This window comes from Dermacentor silvarum, chromosome 2 (assembly GCF_013339745.2).
Source record: "Dermacentor silvarum isolate Dsil-2018 chromosome 2, BIME_Dsil_1.4, whole genome shotgun sequence".
NCBI lineage: Eukaryota > Metazoa > Arthropoda > Arachnida > Ixodida > Ixodidae > Dermacentor > Dermacentor silvarum.
Genome location: NC_051155.1, coordinates 153,197,934 through 153,221,425, shown reverse-complemented (window position 1 = coordinate 153,221,425; position 23,492 = coordinate 153,197,934). Strand labels below are relative to the sequence as shown.

The 23,492-nt window shown below is 49.0% G+C and overlaps 2 protein-coding genes across 3 annotated transcripts in view; both read right to left on the bottom strand.

Moving 5' to 3' along the window:
• Positions 1 to 678: 678 nt before the first annotated feature.
• Positions 679 to 4,732, bottom strand: LOC119440480 (uncharacterized). Its single transcript, XM_037705385.1, has 2 exons — positions 4,386 to 4,732; positions 679 to 964 (listed from the first exon to the last, which is right to left on the bottom strand). The coding sequence occupies exons 1-2, from the start codon at positions 4,730 to 4,732 to the stop codon at positions 679 to 681; spliced, it is 633 nt and encodes a 210-aa protein (XP_037561313.1).
• Positions 4,733 to 11,724: 6,992 nt separating this feature from the next.
• LOC119441922 (homeobox protein aristaless) overlaps positions 11,725 to 23,492 on the bottom strand; it is a 126,460-nt gene continuing 114,692 nt past the window's right edge. For both annotated transcript variants that reach the window (XM_037706584.2, XM_037706586.2), the window contains exon 4: positions 11,725 to 15,530. In XM_037706584.2, coding sequence (XP_037562512.1) covers positions 14,661 to 15,530 — 870 coding nt within the window. In that variant the 3' untranslated portion in view covers positions 11,725 to 14,660. The remainder of the gene's footprint in view (positions 15,531 to 23,492) is intronic.

Sequence of the window (23,492 nt, the reverse complement as noted above, 5' to 3'; positions counted from 1 at the left end):
TCAAAACAGCCAATTGATGTGTAGGTGGCATAAACAACCAAATATCTTTATTCATTCCAGATAATTTCCGGCACGGAATCTTCAAGTGGAAATACATCTGCAGAGGAGGTGGCAGATGGAGTGGAGGAGGTTGCAAGCGACAGCCAAGGGCCTGCATCCACCAGACAACAGCAACAGCGCCGCCCACAAAAAAGGAAGAGGCAGAGTGCCACGGAGACCTTCCGCAACAACTTGCTGGAGCAGCAGAATAAGCTGATTGCTACCTTGCAAGATGCAACCAAAATTGATCAAGCTCTGCGATAGCGGCAACTGAATGCCCAAGAGAAGTTCGTGGACCTGCTGTCCGAGTATTTTAATAAATAATTGCACTTCTTGGCTTGGCTAGTGGTCCATCTGTTGGTGAAAGTGCACGGCAACTGCAGCTCGAATGTGTTTTCCAGTTGCAATGAGTGCATCCTTAGAGTGTGTTGGCTGATGAAATATTGTGTCGTACAGCTGCGCCTCACCGATCCACTGCTGCGATACAGCATCACCAAAGTGTTCGCAAATATTATTCAGTATACAGCATGCCCTTATTATAAGCGGCACATTGCTGATGTCACATTCCATTCTCTTCATTACAAACCTGAAATGGGCTTTAAGCCGTCCAAATGCATTTTCTACTATTCTGCAAAATTTCTACAGCTGATAGTTGAAATGCTTTTGCTCTTCAGTGCTGCTAGTGCTCGCAAATGGTTTAATAAGGTTCGGCGTGAGGGGAAACGCCTGATCACAAAGTATCAGTGGGGGCACAGCAACGCCGCTTATCATGGTGGTTGGCTGCCTGAATGTGGGCCCCAAAACAAGGCCAGACAGGCTTGTCTGGTGGTGGACATGTGCATCGTGGCACCTTCCCGATGATCCAACGTTTGTGTACCGGAACACGTAACAGTGGTCCACCAGTGCGAGCAGTATCACGCTGTGCCTAGAAGAAAAAGCAAAATCACTGTTAAAGGTAAAGCCCACAACAAAGAAACAGGATAGCTTTATGCTGTAAGCACACATGACAAAAGAATGCATTGTAAGTAATGAAGCAACCGCTTGAGATAGCAAGTAATCCAGTTTTAGGAGTATGTTGAAAAAAAAAATCCGGCAGATCCCACGCCCTGTGGGAATCGATGTTATGCGAAGCAGTGCGCGGGGAGCCTACCAAGTTAACGAAACGACCATGAGAGCACCAAGACGTAGGTGGATCTTTCATATGACCTACATGACACGCACGTCATGACATTCATGTCATGAGTCCTCCAGAGTACCTTTTGCTACACCTAAGAGACCTTAAGGCGAAAGCCTTAGTCATGCTCATTATTATGACTTCGACCATCAACTTTAGCCTTTTTCTTCACTTAGTACCACATCCGAACCCATTATATTGGTTTTTGCGTTTCAATATTTTTTCTCTGAGTCGTTCTCATTTTTGCTGAGTCATTGTCATGATTATGATTTCTATCACAATCATTTAGTGTTTCCTTCACTTAGTGCCCACGTCTGAACCCATTTCAGTGGTTTTTGAGTATTAATCTTCTTTTGCTGAGTCATGCCCATGATTATGACTTTTACCATAATCCTTTCGTGTTTCCTTCACTTAGTGCCCAATGTTCAAACCCATTCCAATGGTTTTTGGGTGTTAATATTTTTTCGCTGAGTCATTGTCATTTTTGCTTAGGCATGCTCATGACTATGATTTCTACAGCCATTCTTTAGTGTTTCCATATCACTTAGTACCCACGTCCGAAACCATTTCAGTGGCTTTTGAGTGTTAATCTGTTTGCGCTGAGTCATTGTCATCATTGCTGAGTCATGCTCATGACTATGACTTCTAAAACCATCCTTTAGTGTTTCTTTCACTTAGTACCCACGTCCGAACCCATTTCAGTGGTTTTTGAGTGTTCATCTTTTTTCGCTGAGTCATTGTCATTTTTGCTCAGTCATGGTTATGACTATGACTTCTATCACAATCCTTTAGTGTTTCCTTCACTTATTGCCCACGTCCGAACCCATTTCAGTGGTTTTTTAGTATTAATCTTTTTTCGCTGAGTCATTGTCAATTTTGCTGTTATGGTCATGGCTAGGATTTCTACCATCATCCTTTAGTGTTTCCTTCACTTAGTGCCCTCGTCCGAACCCATTCCAGTGTTTTTTGAGTGTTAATCCTTTTTCGCTGAGTCATTGTCATTTATGCTGTGTCACGCTCATGACTATGACTTCTACCAGCCTCCTTTAGTGTTTCCTTCACTTAGCACCCACGTCCGAACCCATTTCAATGGTTTTTGAGTGTTCATCTTTTTCGCTGGGTCATTGTCATCTACATGACACGCATGTCATGACATATCATTTATGTTCGTCATATACTCTTGTCATAGTATGCCAATTTGGTACATACCAAGTTAACGAAACGGCCATGGAAGGAAGGAAGGAAGGAAGCAAGAGAAAGGCAGAAGGCAGGGAGGTTAACCAGAATAACGTCCGGTTGGCTACCTTACACCGGGGGAATGGGAAAAGGGAACAGAAAAATGACAGGGAGAGAGAGGGGGAGGGAAGGAAACAAGAAAAATTAGCGGTTAGTTCGCTGACGCGTGTGGTATTGCACTAATAGTCACAGACGCTGACACAAGCCCGTCGTCCTCAAGATGCACAAAAGTGCCTTCACCACATTATGGGCCGACGAGCGATGGGGGTGGTGTTCCAGCAGCACCTGCACGGAAAGCGTCCGATTGTCCAGTTTTTTTAGCGCGTTAGCAAGTTCTTGTCTTTCTGGGGCATATCGTGGACAGTGCCACAGCAGGTGGTCAATAGTTTCGTCGGTGCCGCAGACCTCGCATGCTGCACTGTCGGTCACTCCAATTAATGTAGAGTATGCCTTTGTGAAGGCAACTCCTAACCAAAGGCGGCAGAGAAGCGAAGCTTCACGTCGAGGAAGTCCGAATGGAGGTCGGAGTTGCAGTGAGGGGTTTAATTGATGCAATCGTGTAAGTCGTAAGTTTGACGAGTTCCACTCGGTCAGTGAGAGACCGCGTGCCAGGTGTCGAAGCTGCCTTGCGGCGTCTGTCCTCGAAAGTGGAATTGGAACGCTGAGCTCTTCTTGGTGTGATGTGCGAGCAGCTTTATCTGCGGAATCATTGCCACTGATTCCACAATGACCAGGTACCCATTGAAAAACAACCTCGTGGCCTTTTTCAGGCTGTGTTTTCAGACTCAAAACCGGCATTACAGTGCATGCAGTCAGTTCTCCGACGCGGCTGTCAGGAACAGTTGACATACGAAACCGTGAAACTTCACCATCACGAAACGGCCATGAGAGCACAGAGACGTAGGTGGCTGATATATACTGTCAAAGTAGGAAATGTTCGCCAAGAAATGCTTCGCATTTAATACAGTTATCAAGAACATGTGGGATATATGCAATGTAGCCTGGATAAAGCAACACTTTTTAGGAGCTCTTGCATCATACGTGTCATAGCCGTTTCATTTCTGTGAGGACAATGTTGGGTAAAAATGCATAGTAAGGACTGAATAGTACGACATTCCTGGTATTTCAATTTCTTTTTTTTTCACATGTGGGTGTTTTCAAGTTTACCTTACTGGCACGATAGCTCAGAATACAGTGCATTCACAACGCAATGATGCACTCATGTAATTACGCGCCCCGTGTTCATCATATTCGCACGTTCATTATTTTGACCATCAAGGTGTATCATAGTTGTACTGACTAGTTGCTAAGGTGCAGTCCACAGTTAACTGCTGCTAGGGCTCATGCCCGCTTAGCATGCATCACAAAGGTCCAATTGTCACTGTCAAGCATATATAGAACCGATCACCATAACCAAACATAAACCAGAATCTCGTTGTGATTGTCAGGAACTCAAACGATCACGATAGTCAAACAAAAACCAATGTATAAGGACAGGTCATGATACCAAAGTTTCGAAAGCTGTAGCCTCCACATTACCTAATTAATAGCACTTGTAAACAGTGATGCACCTTTGCATGCTGATTGCAGGCAGCGTCACTTTGTTTTGTCTCTTCTTTTACGCGAATGATATTTAGGGTAGTTTCATTGCCTTTAAGTCATCCAGGATGACTGGTTACAACAATGCACTTAGCTTACATTTGAAAGCACTAGTGTCATAACCTGCAACTTAACTCATTAGTGCAACGTCCCAATGTCATGTGGTAGGCATGTGTCAATAGAAAAAGAGCTGCCTAGCTTCGAAGAATTTCTTTCGTTCGAAAAGATCCACAAAACTAAATTTCTTTGCCTTAATGTTGTTTCTTATCCCACTTCAATCAATCGCATATTGCTGCCCTATTTGTAGTAACGCTCGCCCTTCATTTCGTGCACTTACCAGCCTTTGTAGTTATAATAGTCGCTGGCGTGTTCCTTTGGAGGAGAAACCGGGAAATGGCATCCGTCCAGAGCACCGAAACCTTGCGGGAATCCGGTGGAAGCATAGAATTCCCCGATGTGGTTCTCCATGTCATTTCCAGTTACCATGTTGACCCACTTAGGTTCCGACGATGCCACCACAGTTTCGCAGAACTCGCGATAAATGATGTCGACCGTGGATCTGCCCATGTCAAAGAAGTGGGCGATTGTCCTGTCCTCGGCAGATGAACAAAGCTTATAAAGGGCGACGGTGACCCTCTTGTCCACAGGAACGGCTTCGCGCATATTCGTAGTCTGGTGTTCCATCGTGGGTCGGCAAACGTCGACTAAATATTTGAATGTGGTTTGAGACACGCGAAATGATTGGCGGAAATTCTGGTCCCCAACGTTTGGCAGCGTATTCTCAAACCAGCGTCCATCAAGAGTATAGGCCCAGACTTCCCTTGGAGCGCGGCTATATACGACGATGCCAACGTATTCAGCATGGCGTATTTCGCAATTATTTGGCGCTGGTGGTCGGCCGCGCTGCTCAGCTCCGAACTCCAAGACCAACTTTGGGCTGTCCAGCGAGCCATGAAGGCCGTGCGGGAGCAACAGCTCCCAGTGGCCATCTAGGTGGCCCCAGGCCCGGGCCTCCCAATCGCCGGATTTCAATTAAAGTTATGTGACTCATTTGATAGCGCGCACTTTCGTTGCCGAGGCTTCCATGTCCGCTTCAATGTCAGTTATTGTGGCCATGGCAAGCGCGACCTTCTTTATCACGTCTTTGTCACTCATCTGCAAGCAGTTGAGCTCACCGCGAGCACAGCACAGAATCACAACTCGAAGCGCACCGGTCAAACAATGTGACCAATGCGCCCATGCACAAATGCAAGAGCGCAGTGTTGCGAGAGCGCATCGATGCTGGCCACACTGCGCTCTCGCAATCGTGCATGAGCGCAGTGTGGCCAGCATCGCTTTCAACTTCGCTATGCTTGGAATACAAAATTCTAGCGGTAACATACCGTAAACTTTCTCGCTGTGATTTTATTAGATTACATACTGCGTTAAAAAAAACTACCTATACATTACTTTAACGGCGACTGTATATGTGAACAATTGCACGGGGAAGTAAGGCAAAGCAGCGCCGTTTCTGTCCCATGCGGCGCCCGTCGAAAGCTCGCACTGTGCCGTGTAGCACCGCCGCGACTCCATTGCCGTAAATCTCCATTAAGGAGTTTCATGTTCAACGGAGTTCGCGGGTGTGCGTGTGACAGTAGTATTACGTAACGGACAGACTTAATTTTGAAGCAATTTAATTTCGAATTGAATCGCAAGTGGCATTGGCGGACGAACGCTGCTTACCACGCCGCCGAGAAAACTTGAGACATCGAACGCAAGCGACAGCGGCGGACTGCGGGCATACCGTCAGTGACGTCGTTCTCTCCGTCGCAGCCGTCGCACCATGGTTAGTTTAGGTGCACTCAGGGCAAGCTTCGCTTACCCCTATTTTCCAGTAGGGGAAGGGTTGGTTTTGAATGCGAAGCATTTCTTGGCGAACATTTGCCACTTTGACAGTATCTATCTATCTATCTATCTATCTATCTATCTATCTATCTATCTATCTATCCATCTATCTATCTATCTATCTATCTATCTATCTATCTATCGATCGATCTATCTAGCCGCCTACGTCTTGGTGCTCTCATAGTCGCATCGTTAACTTGGTATTTACCAAAGTTGGCATACTATGATAAGAGTGTATAACAAAAAAAAATATAGGTCATGACATGAATATAATGACATGTGTGTCATGTAGGTAATGAAACAGCTGCCTACGTCTTGGTGCTCTCAAAGTCGTTTCGTTAACTTGGTATATACAAAAATTGGCATAGTATGACAGGAGTGTATGACGAACGTAAGTGATAGGTCATGACATGGATGTCATGACATGCGTGTCATGCAGGTCATGACAATGACCCAGCGAAAATATTAACACTTAAAAACGACTGAAATGGGTTCGGTCGCGGGTACTAAGTGCAGGCAACACGAAAGAATGACGCTAGAAGTCATAGTGGTGAGCATGACTCCGCAAAAATGACAATGACTCAGCGAAAAAATATTAACACTCCAAAACCACTCAAATGGGTTCTGACATCGGTACTAAGTGAAGGAAACACTAAAGGATGATGGTAGAAGTCATAGTCATTACCATGACCAAGCGAAAATGACAATGACACAGCGAAAAAAATTAACACTAAAAAACCACTGAAATGGCTTCGCACGTGGACACTAAGTGAAGGAAACACTAAAGGATTGTGGTAAAAGTCATTGTCATGAGCATGACTCAGCAAAAATGAGAATGACTCAGCGAAAAAAGATTAACACTCCAACACCAATGGAATGGGTTCGTATGGGATACTAAGTGAAGGAAAAGGCTAAAGGGTGATGGTCGAAGTCATAGTCATCAGCATGACTAAGGCTTTCGCACTAAGGTCTCTTAGGTGTAGCTAAAGGGACTCCTGAGGATTCATGACATAAATATCATGACATGCTTGTCATGTAGGTCATGAAAGAGCCGCCCACGTCTTGGTGCTCTCATGGCCGTTTCGTTAACTTGGTAGGCTCCCCACACACTGCTTCGCATAACATCGATTCCCACAGGGCGTGGCATCTGCCGGCTTTCTTTTTTTCTATCTATTTTTGGCGATTCAGCTGCAGCTCTTCATGAACCTTAATTCTCCTAGCGATGTGCTCAGCGAGACCCCTTGGATCTGGCAGCCTTGCTGTCTTAAGTAGCCTATAATCGCCCATCGAACGATCGCCTGTGTTTAAGATCAAGATTCACCTGGCACCTGCTGTGCAATAGCATTCTTCACATCTGCCACCAACATTCAAAGTGGCGCTCGCTGACACGTCGAGCACTAGGCTTGATGCACGTGCACAAGTAATCAGCAACGAAAATAGAAAAATGGCTAACCATCGCCGTATAGCCTTGCTATAGTAGAGGTCCTGTGCTCGATCCACGCTGGCACCGTGCTGTTGTTTTGTTTTACAGTGAAGCTGTATCCCTTTCGTTGGTCGGAAAATTTCCCGGCGTAAACACAAAACGCCGAGCCCCACAACAGCTATGCGATAGCTTCGCCGAGCTGGGGGAGAGTTAAAGCAGAGTATATAAAAATAGCATCGCGCAGCATAGCGGATGCAAGGTGGAGAGGAGGAGTGAGGCATGTGGTAGTGGGACGCGCAGAGCTGCTGCCGACGCGGACCGCGTTTCCCCGCGTTCGCGCCGAACGCGCCCGGTGTCCGTGACTGCAGCCGATGCTTCTGGCGGCGGCTCAGCAGGTTTCGACCAGAGAACTGGACACTAGTTGCTTCCAAAAGACTGAAGCGAGAGCTACGGCAGCTGAAACCAAGCGTCGCAGAAGAGAACATACCGAGTTTAGATTGAGGGAAGCCGAGAGTTCGCGTAGGCGAAGAAATGAAGATCCGGAGGCTTGTGAACGTGGCCGGTTGAACTCATCGCGATACTACGCAGAACATCGCGAAGAAATCCTGAGCGACAGCAAACTAATTGTGTCGCTTGCCACTACTTTACTAGGCTTTCTCCAGCACCGCTGGTCTCTGGTGTTTGCGGTAGCAGAGCAGCGCATAGTGTTTTTAACGCGATAACGCATAGGGCCCCGTGTCACAGAAAATCCGGCGTCGGCAACCGGCGTGTGATCGCGGGTGGCGGAGAAAATCATCCAACCACATCGACCGCGCAGGCCCTCCACGTGGTGCACGGTTTTGGTGAACAAAAATTCAATTTCTCACAATGAAATTTGCCAGAAAAATGGTAAAGTACGACTTTACCATTCGGCGTCGGATTCGCCGTCGGATTGTTTACCAATTGGCGTAGGATTGTCATTTGAATGTACGAGAAAAGCTAATTCTGCTACGAGGAAACTCGAACATTTCTGCCAGACCTGCGCGCGTCGGGGCAATAGCAAACAATAAATAAAACAGTAAAAAATGCCGCAGTTTCACCCGAAAGGCGAAGCAACAATTGCGATTGCAACTTAGTAGAGAGCTATACGGAGTAAGGATAGTAGTTTTATCAGCTGTGTAAACTTGTACATGCAGCAGCACTATAAAAAAAAGAAAAAAAAAACTCGCGGACAACTTTCTGTGGCAATGAAGGGAAAGCTACGGAGGCAAAGTGCGCACAAGTGAGAGTGCTTCTGAAAAGAGTGCCACGTTTAAATCCACGTTGGTTTAGGCTGTGGAAGAGAAAACATAAACAGCTTATTAGACACAGTCAAATAACACAAAACAGACCACTGAGTGTAAAAGTTTACTTATTTTGCGGCTTTTCCCTTCCGCGTCTGGGCAAACGCGAAACCGTCGCACGTGGAAGCTGCGTCGGTTCAGCGTCTGTTCCGAGCAACCAAAAGCACTGTCAAACGCTGCCAGACTACTTGGCGCTGTAACACATGTGCAGCATCCACGCGCCCGTAGCTTTCCCTTCATTGCCACAGAAAGTTGTCCGCGAGTATAGCAACGCGCGGAACTGTTGTCGATACCGTCGACGTTCTGCCCGCGTTCGCACCGAACGCGCGCGGCGTTGTTGAGTGTTGTCAGCGCCTCTGCGGGCGGCTCGGAGGTTTTCGACGAGATCACAACGGGAAACTCGTCGAGCAGCGTCGGAAGTCTTTACCACCTTCTCGGCTCGCAACGTTTTTACATAAATATGCATTTCGTACCGCAGCTAAACGTCGCAGCCCTTCCCTCCCTCCCGTCCCCCCACGGCCTTTCGTTTGACGGAAGAAGTCGCGTTTGCTATATATATATATATATATATATATATATATATATGGTGATTGTAAAGGAGGAAAGATACGCTTAATTCTGCAGCCCTTCAGGAAGCACTGCGTAGAACGTGCGTTTGTTCCCCGCCGTGCGTTCGCTCCCCGTGAAAGCGCGCGTCCCTCGCGCCCTTTCACTGGCACATACAGCGTCCGGCGCGCGGCGACGATTTCATCGCCGTTGACGTCATACGGAACCTCACGGTGACGGCAGAAATCCTCTTTGAGTGTCTATATAATTGCTATCGCAATAAAAGGTGCTAGGGCCTTCACATTTTATTGCGATAGCAATTATATGGACACTCCAAAGCAGATTTCTGCCGTTGGCGTCGCCGTCGCCGTGAGGTTCCGTATGACGTCAACGGCGATGAAATCGTCGCCGCGCGCCGGACGCTGTATGTGCGAGTGAAAGGGCGCGAGGGACGCGCGCTTTCACGGGGAGCGAACGCATGTCGGAGAGCAAACGCGCGTTCTGTGCCGTGCTCCCTGAAGGGCTGCAGCATTAAGCGTCTCTTCCCTCCTTTCCATATATAGAGAGCACACGCAACTTTTTCCGTCGCGGGAAAGGCTGTAGGGGGACGGGAGGGAGGGAGGGGGGGCGACGTTTAGCTACGGCACCAAATACGTATTTATATAAAAACGCCTCGCGCGTTCGGTGCGAACGCGGGCAAAACGTCGATGGCGTCGACAACAGTTCTGCGCGTGGCTGGTGCTGCTGCATGTCCAAGTTTAACTACTATCCTTACTCCGTATAGCTCTCTACTAATTTGCTATCGCAATTGGTGCTTCGCCTTTCGGGTGAAACTGCGACAAATTTTATTGCGATAGCAATTATATGGACACTCCAAAGCAGATTTCTGCCGTCGGCGTCGCCGTCGCCGTCGCCGTGAGGTTCCGTATGACGTCAATGGAGATGAAATCGTCGCCGCGCGCCGCCGAACGCTGTATGTGCGAGTGAAAGGGCACGAGGGACGCGCGCTTTCACGGGGAGTGAACGCACGGCGGATAACAAACGCGCGTTCTGTGCCGTGCTCCCTTAAGGGCTGCAGAAGTAGGTGTCTCTTATTTAATATAAGACCACTTATATTGCCATTGGAAAAACGTCTTTCCACCAATGCATTTAAGTTTAAAAGTGAAGCCGACTTAAAGGGGATCGGTGTAAGCTTGGTCTTTGTAAGCTGGCTTTCCCACGTTCAGTGTTGCAGTGAACGAAGCCTACTTGCCGTATGCGAACAATGCGATGCGAACGGGTCCCGATAACGTTATCGCGTTCTACTCTTAAAGGCGAAGCTTTAGCGTCTTTCTTCTACTTTATGTTGTTTTGGTGGTTGTGTAGGTGATGATGTTGCAGCAAGCGGCGTTAACCTGGCATACATAGCCGGCAATTGTTCCGCCTGAGCATCCCATGAGTTGAGATCAGTGGTGTGTCACCAGGATTTGATGAGCCCCGTGTATGTCAATATAATGGCACACTTACTGCTTACAAATGAAATCACTTTCGTTCTCTTCGGCCTTACTCAGCCTCGGTGACTGGTAGTGTATAGGGCAGTAAATTCTCTTCCGGAGTACCATTCCATATTTCTCGATAGTTGGGTTTGTAACCGCTAATACGAGATATGCGCTTGGTGAAGCGCGCCACCAGTGTCTTGCCAAATATGCACGTTGACTTAGACAAACAAACAACTCCTCGGTGAAAAGAACCGCAGGAGATAAAGAAGTCAGCGGAGACGACAAGGAATTCTTATGAAATATAGACGCTTCTCATATTTTATTATCCCAACAAACCAAAAAGCGCGGAATGTACACAATTACATAAAATTCAGCGTTGAAAATACTCTTCGATGAATGCAATTCTCGGGCATAAAACAAAAAAGAAGTGCACTTGCAACAACATGCATCTAAGGCGGCTCCGCATACGTTGGTTCTGAACGCTACAGAGCTTCGTTAACAGCAAGCCACATCGCTCCACATAATAAAAAAAAAACACTTAATAAATAGGCTTTGCACCCTGCATTGTTTTTAGATGATAGAAAATTGACGGCATCTGTTCAAGTGGCGAAATGCAGCTGGCGTCATTTCCAGCTGTCGATGTCATTCTTACCTGATGAATTAAATAATTAAATAAAGTTTAAGAGAAAAACATTACAAGAAAAAGTCTCTACTCCTGTGACATGACATGACAGTAAAGACACCACAAAAAATGCAACTAAACACGGAGCGTACAACCTGATTTACAATTTCCAGCTTTCTCATTTCATAACTGTATAATGCACAGTGGAAAACCAGCCTCCCAAATACGAGTGAATGTTCCTGAATAGGACAGAACAGCGTGATGACCTCGAAACTGCACGCTGTTGTTAACAGCCCTGAGGTATCTACGTGCAGCTAAGTGACTGTTTCCACATTTCGTAGAAACGAGAGGCCCAGCACGGTGTTTTTCTTTTCTTTTTCCTTTTTTTTTTTAGGGGGGGGGGGGGGGGGGGGGGGGGTACCTTCGTGGTTGTCAGCGTCGACATAACGGAGCCATAGACTTCTTTTTACATGCGTCCGCGTTCGGCTCATAATCGAGCAAATGCGGTGAGCAGGCAACGGTGGATTGCAAAAGCCATCAAGTCGAACGCGGAAGGGCTAAGCAACAGCACCGGGACAATTTTTCGCATGGCCACTTGCAATCAGGTGTACGCATTCGCACGCATATACACGCGTGCTACCGTGCTCAGTATAAACTACAACGCGAAAGTTCGGGACAAAGAGCTCGCGCGTTGTGGCTAATTCTGTGCGCGATAGCACGTGTTTGGAATTTTCTGCGCACCGAAGCCGTAAAGAGAACACGATTGCTGCAATGGACTACACAATTCTACACAAACGATTCTTTAATTATCGTTTAGCGTTCCTACTCTCCCTGCTGCGGAGCCTAGTCTTACTCGTGCTTTTCTTTTTCCTTGTTAGTAAAGTCATACGAGGTAAAACAAAGACTGACTGCGTGTTAACGAGCCTTTCTGAGGAAACAAAAGAGGCGCTTGTCCTTTCTTCTGAGCATGAAAGACAAAAGTACAGCGTATTACGAGCAGTTGGCTTAGCACTTCTGCGCAAGTTACGGTTCAAATACGTTTAATGAGCTTAGATTGCGTTCGCTAAACTAAACACTCCATTCTACATTTATACTAAGAAACTGCCCAGTTTGTACGTACGAATCTCTAAAGTTACATTTCATTTTTTTTCCTTGTCCGGATAAGAAAGCATTAGGCGCTAAAAGCCCTCATAGACACGTGCGCATAAGTAGGCTCTTCGCCCAGCTTCGACGTTGCCCGAATACGGCGCCGTATACTTGCTATTTGACACGACGAAATATTGAGCAGTGCAGCTCAGTTTTGGACACACGCTACGCCGTTTCACTTTCTAACAGAATTTGTTGTTGAGTTCCAAACTTAGATATTATTCTGCGCCATATTTCTTGCCCTGTAATCATTTCTTAAAAACGGAAGCCATTTTTTATACATCGAGAGAACGAGCGAGAGGTTTTGCGAGATATTTCCAACGATCTGTGTCTATCACAGGTTTAACGCATGATAGTTTGAACTCCTTCCTGCTAATTTTTAACGCTATATTGGTTCCTTCTTCTGACTTTAACTCCAAATGGAGCTTGATTCACAGAAAGTTTGAGTTAGCAATGTCCGTTTCTAAGAGGACCCATCAACTTTTTGATTGACTTCGAAATCGGAGTTATTTATACAAAATTTAAATCGTGATTCTGGCCAATACAAGAATGCATGTCTTTAGGATTTCGCGTTTCCAACTCAACCCCTGCTTAACTGAGCACAATTTTGCGCAAGCCTCACCGTGGGGCTATTTGAATGAGTAGACGGAGGGGTAAGCATCGGGTGAAAGTTTGAGGATCAATATACTTAATAAAAAAAAAGAAAAAAAGAACTTGTCAGTTCTGTCGAAAAAGCTCGAATGTAGAAGTCCTGGGCATTTATGTTTCACTGTCGTTGTCACGTTCACTGATGCTGTCACATTTTGCGTCCCAGGTTTCGAGATGTACACGACAAATGATGTATTGGCAACGTTAGTTCTCTAGCTTCGGTTCGTAGTTTTCTTTAACACCGGGCAAAGTGCTGAAGTTAAATCCCGGCTCTATACCCTGAATCCGCTGCTAGCGTTTCCACATACTCTATAAGGCACCATACACCCTATACTGTGAATTTACTCAATGAAATTCATTGGTCAACCACGTTATGACGTCATGTTGACGACATCAATACTTGTCCTACTATGTACGTGGCAGCTGAATTGCCGTCAGAACGCATGCTGTAGTCAGCGTAACCTATCAGATATTGCTTCTGGAAGCCGCGTCCAGATGTTACTGAAGGTATTTCCGTATACCTGTCGAGTTCCTTGCACACGCTGATTGTCGCGTAAGCGAGGATTTCAACCACCGCGCAGCGCTTCCACACCGTAATGTAAGGCACACGTCACATTTTTTTTATTTATTCACTGCTGTCTATCATAAAACGGGAAAAGATATAGTAAAATAGTTTAGGCAAACAAGGAATGTTATGTGCGCGTGTCTGTTGACACAGATGTGTGCATTTGTTTCTTTAAGAGAACTGTAGACCAAAGCGAGTACAAAAGTAGAAATATAAATAGCGCCATTTATACAATATACGATTCAAAGGCAATGAGAGGCAAGATGAAATGCTGTACATCACTGATCACAAACAATGACACATTATCTACTGAAAGTAGGCGACCACTGCACACAAGTCCACGACAGACGCAAAAAAAAAAAAAACAGGAAATGGTCCCATTGCATCCTTCTTTTTGGTATCGTATAAGGAGAGGAAGTTCTTGTCCTTTTATCGGCACACAAGATACGTCCTGCAAGCTTTGGAAGGCACGTAGTCACTGCACTTAAGACAAATTCGGCGTCGGAATCCATGATTCAGACAACTGTTATCACGTACTTCAACGTCAAGAGACGTGCGGCATAAATTAAAACGAATTAATTCAGGTCATCTTGGTTCGTTGATCTTGTCACATTTTGCGTCCCAAAAGAGTTCATTTTGAGCCTGCACGGTACGTTCCAAGGTGGTGGTCCGACCACAGCGCATATTACGCGAAGCTGCCGCCGTTCGGTGGAGTTCTTTTCGCTACGGTCCCCTTGAGAGGTCTTTAGTATTGGACGTCTGCAAGCTCACGCAGGTTTCATCTCTAAAGACGCGCTGAGCACTCGTCCGCAAAAACTCGCGGTGGACGGCTGTAACGACAAGGCACATGAAAAATCGCCGTCATGGAAGACGACATGACGTAAGTCCTCAGTATTGAGTGCTCAGTCCAAGTACAGTCAACGGTGGGCAGGATGGGGCGCGCAGGTCTCCAGCGTTCTCTTCAGTATAGCTCGCTGGTTAGCTCGCGATCTCGCCGTTGGTCTTGCGCATGATCTCGAGCTGAATCTCGTGCTCGCGAGCCTTCATGCGAAGCGCGGCGATGCTCGAGCTTCGACGATCGGGGCCTCCGCCGGTGGTCGGGGGCGACGCGGACGGCGACAGAGAGGACGCCGTCACACCGGGGGACACGCTAGACGAAGACCTGGCCGGACTGCTGCCGCCCAGGATAGGTCGCTGCGCCGCTGCCGCCACCGCAGTCAGCGGTGGGGGTGGAGGCACGAGCGCTGCCGTCGAAGCCGCGGCACTGGACGGAGGAGGAGGCGGCGGCGGTGGCGGCGGAATGGCCACTGCCGGAGGCACTCTTTGGTGGAGCAGAGACGACGGAGGAGACGGCGGCAGCACGGGAGCCGTAGTAGGCGGCACGACTTCGGGCGGCGCGATGTCGACCCGCTGCCGGTTGTGCACCGACAGCGTGGCCAGCCAGTTCTGGAAGGGCGCCGGCGTCTGGTACAGTGCCGGCAGCGACGGCGGCAGGAAGTGCGCGAACGGGCTGATCGGGAAGAACGCGTGGCCCGGCGTCAGCAGAGGCATCGCGGCCGCGGCCGCCGCCGCCGAGTTGATGTAGGGCGAGAGCCGCGCGGCGTTCAGCAGAGCCGAGTCCGGTGCTCCGGCTGTCGGGGGCTTGCGGCCGTATAGAGAGCCGAAGGCGGCCGCGGCCGCTGCAGCGGCGGCAACGGACGGGGACGGGTGGCCGCCGGCCGCCATGGTGGGCGTCGACGAGCTCAGTGACTGCGCCGTCGAGTACGGGTTGTAGCCCTGCGACTGCAGCGCGTTGCCCGCGGCCTTCTCCTGCTTCCGCCACTTGGCCCGCCGGTTCTGGAACCAGACCTGCCAAAGAGAGAAGAGAAAGGTTTCGTCTGGAGGCGCGTACCATGTCGAACTTTGGCGCTGTGCGCGGCATATATGAACGCAATTCGCACGCCTATATGATTACGCACTGAATGGTGCACCTTGAGCCAGTAAAGCGTAGATTGCTCTTGCTCGATTCTTTTCCTTTCTTATCATCGCCCCGCTCACGACCGACCGATTCTTATGATAACGCTGGCGAGGCGCCGCTCGGACCACTAACGAAGCGGGAAAATGAATAGAATTGGAACACCATCGTTAGATCATCTCTGCCCAGTTCCATTACCGACGGATATCCGGAGACCATGGGGCCACTATGCATGCATAAAGGAGGAGAATGGGCGGTGATATATATGAAAAGAACGTTCCAGAGATCGGGTAATGAAAGATGCATTCGGGCTCTGCCAGAACCGCCCATGCAGTTTTATTTGGGCGCCACACGTGCTGCGCAGTTATACAGCGTAATGCTCTAAGCCCCAATATCCGGGCTTCGCGGTTTTCGCGAAGACCGGACGAGCGTCTAAGAGAGGGCGAGAGGCGATAAATCACCATAGCTGCTTGTGGCTCTTTGAAAGAGAACGCATGCTGCGCGATTTGCTTCGAAGGATCCTATACACAACGCCGACGCTGCCACAGCGTTCCCGCTGTGGCAGCATGCAACCTGCATCGCGGCCAATCGCGCGCATAAATATACGAATCCATCTGCCCGCGTGCCTCTTCTACGCGCACCCGCGGTGTGTTGTTCTTCACTGCGATGATCGTGCGCACTGCGCAGTGCCATTTCATCCGACCGGGCGGCGGCGGTGTAACGGCGGCGCCGCCGCCGCGCGACCCCGCGGATCACCATTAAGCGCGCGGGGTCCCGCCCACGAATTCAGGTGGGCGTCAACCGCCCGCTTCGCAGATGGCCCCCGCGCACACGCAATCAACCCTTTGGGTCGCGCCACTTGATTGTGTTCGCTTTGCGGGACCGCGGGCAACAGCCCGCCGCCGCGCACTACACACCCAAGCTGGAACCAAAACCACTAAAAACCGAACCCAAGGCAACAGCGCAGCGAAGAGTAACTTCCAAAAGGCGCCCTCCGGCTTCTCCCTCCCTCCGGTACACTGGAGCGCTGTCTCTCTCGCTTCCGTCGCGGGGTTCGTTGTGATGAAGAGCGCGTTTTGAGCATCTAAACGCCGCGTGTACTATGCGCCGCGCGCATACTCGATTCGCGAGGGCTCAACTTATAAAGGCGGCGGCGACGCCACTACGGCCCATGCATACATATAGTGTATACAATGCACGCGCACGCCGGATCCCCCCTCCTACTACGCCATCTGACGTCTCCATCGCGCACCACCGCAGCAGGTGTTCGGATGCGCTAGAAAACTAGAAAAAAAAAAAGAAGAGAGAGAGAGAGAAAGGGTGCGAAGCCGTCGTCTTTACATTATTTCCCATTCAATGCACCCTTTGTTTGTTTGCATCTCGTCCCCGTTCCTATTCTAAAGCCACGGGTTATATATCTGTCACGGAGCGAACAGGTCTCCTCGTGGTGTGCCCGGGTTTGTTCTATTTATTAATGCGTTCGGCTTGTTTTTCACACGGCGGCGATGCGACTTCAATAATAACAGCCATTTCTTTCGAATGCCAACGACATCGTCGCGCTCAGAACGCGAGGCATCCCCGCACTGTCCCGACTGGCACCTGCTCGCGGTGCTCGCCATCCTCGATATGCTTTATAGGCTCAGGTATATACACAGTTGTGTACACTGACATTTGAACTCATTGCTCAGCGGCGCGGCAGCGCATCGTCCACCAATCCCGCGCCGTTCCGACTCCGGCGCCTTTTCTTCCACGTTCTTTGTCTCGCTCTCTAGACAATGTTCGCATACGTCGACGCAAGAAAACCTTCTCGACGCAGTTGTCGTTATTGGATACGACTCGTGCGTTCCTAACTTCCTATACATAGTGGTTCTATAAGGCCTTGTATAACGTCGCTCGATACGCGAGTAACGACGACTGCCATTGTGTGTGCTATACGAACTGGGGCCTGCGCACAGCGTGCAGAGACTCCTTTCTGTTCACTTAATAAGGCGCAAGGCCTGTTCTATATTGCTGATCGTTTAGAAACATCTAAAGAAAGAGTTCAAATTTTTGCGTCGATGGGATGGCTGCATCGAAGCCAACTGGGGACTCGTGAAAGGAATAATGGCATTCACTCGAATGTAGCTCGGAGTTGCATGGTTCTGTGGCAGACCTATGTATACGGTCGAACTCATTCGTTCTTAGCCTAAGTGAGGGTTGTTTCAATACATCGACAAGACGCTAATCAATTCATACAGTGTGGACTAATTACGTTTAAGGTATAGGCAAGCTGTGTTGCCGCGCCCGAGATTTCAACGTGTCCCACAATTATATTACATCGCTTACCGTTTAATATAGTCAAATCTGAATCTATATCTACGTAAGTCGTAGTCGCAGCAGCAAAGTACCTAAAGGAATGCTAAATACCAACACTAGTGGAGAGAATTAAGACGAAACTTCTATTTCCTTCTTCCTCGATTTGTCAGCGCAGTATGTCACAGTGACGTAACGTACTTGAAATATACATTTTCTTTTTTTTTGCGTATTTGGGCCGCTTTGGCGCAGGAAGGGCTCCTGAAACATGGTAGCTAGTCGCCGAGTCTTTCGTTTTTTCAGGATGCACGTACAGTCCTTTCTTGCCAATACGCGGTTAACTACACAAGACCCGTGTAGACGCTGTCAAAATTCATGACGCCATGGAAAGCTGTCGTTTTGTGTTTTTTTTTTCCTAGCTTATACCAAGCCTCTTCTCAACGTATGCAAGAATGGCCGTTGTTCTAATGCGTAGAAGCATGATTTCCTAACAGACCTTATAGTATATTTCCCCTTAGTGCTCCTTTAAGCCTTCTGACCTGCATTTCGAAGCACGAGCTTCACATATCCGGGCCTCGCTTATGTTGAATATTAGCTAATTGAATGATAGATGCAAAATAAATGCCTATCCTGCTGAATCTTTACGCCAAAGCTGGGCTACATTATTGCTCCTGGCAGAAAGCATTCAACTTCAGCACTGTCTAAACTGCACCTGCACGTGTTTTCTGCCAATACCAAAGGACACAGACTAGCGCCTCCGTTCTACACAGCTTGATACTAAACATCGATCTTGCCACATTCCTTAACAAGGCTGTGGATGATAACGAGGTCGGTTAAAACGCACAGCAAAGGAAACGAAAAAAAAAAAAAAACGGCGTTTTTCCGTGGTGCCCAATACTATAGGCTCTCGTAATGGCCTACACGTCTCCTCCGGAGTGAGACACCAACTATCGCTTCTCCGTCTCCAGCGCGTTCCAAAATGGGCTTCTTGCAACAGCGCGCTCCTCACGGCCGGCGTATAGCCCGCGCAGCAGCTGTCTTTATTTTCGAAAAAAAGGCGTCACGTATCATTACCCCGGGCAAAACGACCGCTCAGGAATCCGCCGAACATCGGACGCTGCATCGATCAATCAAACCACTTTTTTTTTCTACCTCCTCATTAATTATTATTTCGTTTTCTTTCCTCCCTCGCCGTCTACAAAACGGATCACCGGCACTCCCTCACCCGCTCACGTACCCTCTCTCTCGCCTTCCAAGCCGTGTAATTTACGCGACGCAGCTCCCATCGCACCACGTGATGTGTATATTCGAAGAGAACGAAGAAGAACGACCTTCGAATCGGGATCGCCAAATATCTTTCACTCCTTCTTCGCATTAACCGTTTGCTCCGAACAGTTGCGGGCGCTTCATCTTCTCTAGCTTCTGCCACAAAATGAGGAATGTGTGCGAGCGATCCAAGTGCAAGAACCTGCCTTTCCTTCTATACGACAGACACAGACACGGTGGCTGAATATCCCGAGTCCTAAACAAAATGAAACAAACGATAGCGAAATATACAAGAAGAATAAAGAAACGAGTATACATATATGTACGTGACAAGGACATGGTCGCCACGCTCTCTCCCCTCCGCTGCAAATCGGAGTATCTCGTTACACGTGCCTGACTGAGTAACAAATTACAGAGGCGCTTCTTTTTTGTTGTCAGCCGCGAAAATCACAAGGTAGCGTGCATTCCACGTCGCGCGGGACGGCCCATCCGCCAGATTGGAACGCGCGTTGCTCGCGCGACGTTTCGCGTTAGAACCAGCGCCGAGACGCGACAGCGTCAAACGACTCGATCGAGTCCGAGCTGATCTCGCGCGGCCGCCGAATTTGGCTGTCCCGTATACGACTTGCCGTTGATTTCGCGGGTCTTTTGGGCCTCACAAGGACACAAAAAGGAACCGTAACGCTGTATACAAAGACAAGAAATGAAAGCAGCGCGAGGAAGGCGGAAACGCAGGCCGAACAGAAAAGGGCACGAAAGACCGCGCACGGTAGCGCGTAATTTTCACGCGGACAACTCGTCTTGTCAGCCGCGATATGCGGCGTCCGTGCCCGTACAGTGTGAAGAGGAAGAAGACGTATACATGTGTCCCCCGTGATTGCTCCGCAACAGGGAGCAAGCCGACACACCTGGAGACGAACGTGCGTCCCTCGCAAGCTTGGGCGGGTGGGTTAAGCCCCCGAAAAGGTTAGCTGTCGAATTCGGCGCCCGCCGTAACCACAGGCTCCCGACAGACCATCGGCGTCGTTACGCTTGCGCGCAGAGGGTGCCAAGTAGCCGGTCTCTCTCGGGGCGTCTCGCAGCTATAGAGGAGAACTGCTCGCCAAATGACGAGGGCACGGCTTCGCGTATAGAGAGTATATAGCTGTGGCAGCGCGACGCATATAATTAAGTCGGCTGTACGGCGCAGCGGTGGTGTGTTCTCCGCTCTTTCTCGCGGCTGGCAGCAGCGCCTGCGAGCGCTTGACGGGACGAAGACGTGTGAGAAAGACGACCCATCTGCCGGAGTCGTACATAGAGTGGCGGCGTCTCGTGGGACACCTGCTTGGAGCTGGCTCGAGAGAGTGACAAGCCAGAACACGGCATGCTATACCAGGGCGATGCGTATACATACTATAGCGGCAGTGTTGCGTTCGATGCGACTCAGTCTGGCCGAACCGGCGGCTCTGTTTGCTACATCGTTGTGACGCGCGGTTTCCTGCGATTATAGTCCGAACTATACGCGTACGACATTTTTAGCGCACCGGCAAGTCATTCCTTAAGGTCAAAACTGCCCTTTTCCGACCTTGCGATGGTGTAAACATTGACTCGTGCGTAAACAACGAGTATAAAAGCCCGAGAAAAAAAAACCGGAACAGTTCCCAAAATGCACCAACGCTGAACCGCAGAAACGCGAAACGCAGATAACGTGTGAAGTTGGAAGTGCGCAGCTGCTGCCTATACATGTGTATTAGAGTGACCCAGACCAAAGGGTCAAAACAGGAAAGACACCGCGGCTGAACCCAATCGCGACCTCTCACTCGCCTTTCCCGCCGCGCGTACACAGAGACGCGCCGATAAGCAAGCCAGCGAACGGCGGCATGCAGCGCCTCTGTGAACCCGGTGCGCCCTAAACGACTCGCGCGCACGCAACCTCTATCTACACGCGGTGATGGGCAGCTGGGCCAAAACGGCGTGCGGGCCCCTCCTCCTACTTAGGAGCCGCGAAACCCTCACGTCGGTCCAAAGGTGTGTATACATATCGCCACGTCGAAACATGACGGTGATGCCGCTATAAGCGCGCTCTTTTAGCATCACGCGGCCGCATCGTACACCGCGCGTATGCCGTCGTGCGTAGGCACATGGCACGCAGCGAGCGAGCGCATCAGCCCAGTTCTTCATATAATACGGAAGGGGGCGGAGGCAGCTATAGCGAGGCGGCCACGATCGAAGCTCCCGCGTTGTACGTCGAGCCTGAGAAGAAACGTACGCTGTTGCAAGCATGCTTCGATGTGAGAGGAGAAGAGAGAGAAAAGCCGCGATGCACACGAACAAAGCAGGCGCACGGATCGGCACCACGGTGAATGCGAAATGGCCTCCAGCGCCTCTGACGAGATAATCACAGCTCCTGAGAGCACGTCGGCTCGAACGTACCATCGAGCGGCCGCCGCGTTCTTTATTTCGTTGCTTTTTCTTTATTATTATAATTATTTATCTTCGCTTCTACGTGAAAGGGCTCCTGCTTGTTCGCGAGCAGTAGCTATAGACAGCACCCTTCCCTTGTTTTCCTCGTCGCGTCAAGACGACGTTGGGTGTCCGTGCCTGGTGCGTATAATAACACACGACTCGTAATGGAACTGACACCCATAGTGGCTTTCCTTTGTTTCTTTTTTTTTTTTGTGTGTGCTCCAGAAAATAGAAGCCTGCGCATACACAAAACCTGCCAGCCGGGGAACAAATGATTCGAGCAGGAATATTAAACGCGAAAAAAAAAAAGAAATGGGTAAACAAATGCGCGTGCACGAAAATAAAACGAAAAGAAACATAACGCTCGGTCACGCCTACGAGGTAATTTTTTTTTCTTCTTCAGCTTCATGGTCTTTCCCGTCAGATTGGCCGCACGCATCTCTGACTGTCAAATTCTTTTCGGCTGTCAGGACAGTGTACTCGATTCCCACAGAGGCCGCTGCTGCGGCGCCTCGCCAGCAGCTCGGCGGAACGCAAACAACCTTGTCCTGCTTAATGTGACCAATTTAGCCAGGTACGATGCCTGGAACAATGCGATAAAACGTCCTAGGGTGGCGGTTTTTTCAACGGGCGATCGTTGGCTCCATATTATAAGGAAGCTCTAACTCGAGATAACGTATAGTTATAGTCCACGGGAATGTGGTTGAGAAAAGGGGGAAAGGGGGGGGGGGGGGTTTGGTCGGACAGCAATAAGACCAAGTGGAATGCGTTAGTAAGGCGTTTAGCCATACTCGAGTAATTTGCTTCTATACTCGCACCAGGGGTCGTTATACCATTATTATTGTTATCTGTGCCGTATGTTTAACATCAGAAGGTACACAGTCACGGTGATTAGCCGTATGTCCGCCCGACAGTCGAACGAAACACGCACCCCGTATTTTGGCCACGAGAAACGATTAAATCGCTGCAAGTGCAACGAACGATGACTGCCGCGGATTTACAATGCAGATTACATCGAGCTGTTCGTATACTTTAATTCGGTGGACCATCGGCGGCTGCACGGCGCGGCCCTTCGTGACTGTGTCGGTGAGTCGATGCGGGATGCCATTAAAGCTTAACTAGAGGCGCACTGCACTTGCTCCGTTCGCATTCTTCGCGCGCGGTGCCAATTGGAATGGCGTGCAAGCCGCGGCGTCGCAGGAACAGTAATCATCATTACGGCCAGCCATTAAGGAGCCTCGCATTCAATCACGCGAGACCGAGGACACCTCGCAATTACGATCGTAATTGGCGTAATAAAATGACACCCAGAAGCGAAAATCGCCAGCTCGAGGGCTGCGGACAGTGTCGCCCATGGGAAAGCTGCAGCGCATGAAACGCGCAATCGACGACCAGTTCTCCCGCAGTGTGTGTACGAATAAACGAGCCGAGACGAGGTTTTAATATAGAACAGTTGATTGCTCCATAATGAAGGCTGGCATTCGGCGTTGAATAGAATTTGGCACTCAAAGGCAATTTCACCATCGAATGGCAGTGGAATTTGTAGAACTTGTAAATTTTCGCGAGAAACTGTTTCCAGCTAAGTTTATGAACATATCTTTTCTTTATTTTTTTAATGAAAATCAGTCCATACAATGAGAACAAACGGCGCTTTCTAAACGACCGGAGTATTTCCTTCAAAACAGAACGCAGGTCTTGTGGCCTCTGGCCTCTTATTAGACTTGTTCCTTTACGATGTGCTCTCGATCGAGCTTTTTTACGCGACGATATCCTATTCAATTTTTTTCCCATTTATTTCACGTAACAAGAACTTTAGGTGGTGGTGGCGGTGAAAAACTTTATAGCATGATGAC

What these genes read in the sequence shown, in the direction of transcription:
- LOC119440480 (XM_037705385.1), bottom strand. Translation starts at nt 4,732, where the DNA reads ATGGAACACCAGACTACGAATATGCGCGAAGCCGTTCCTGTGGACAAG. An exon ending in TATTATAACTACAAAGGCTG is followed by an intron (nt 965 to 4,385) that starts GTAAGTGCACGA and finishes TTTTTCTTCTAG; the next exon opens with GCACAGCGTGATACTGCTCG.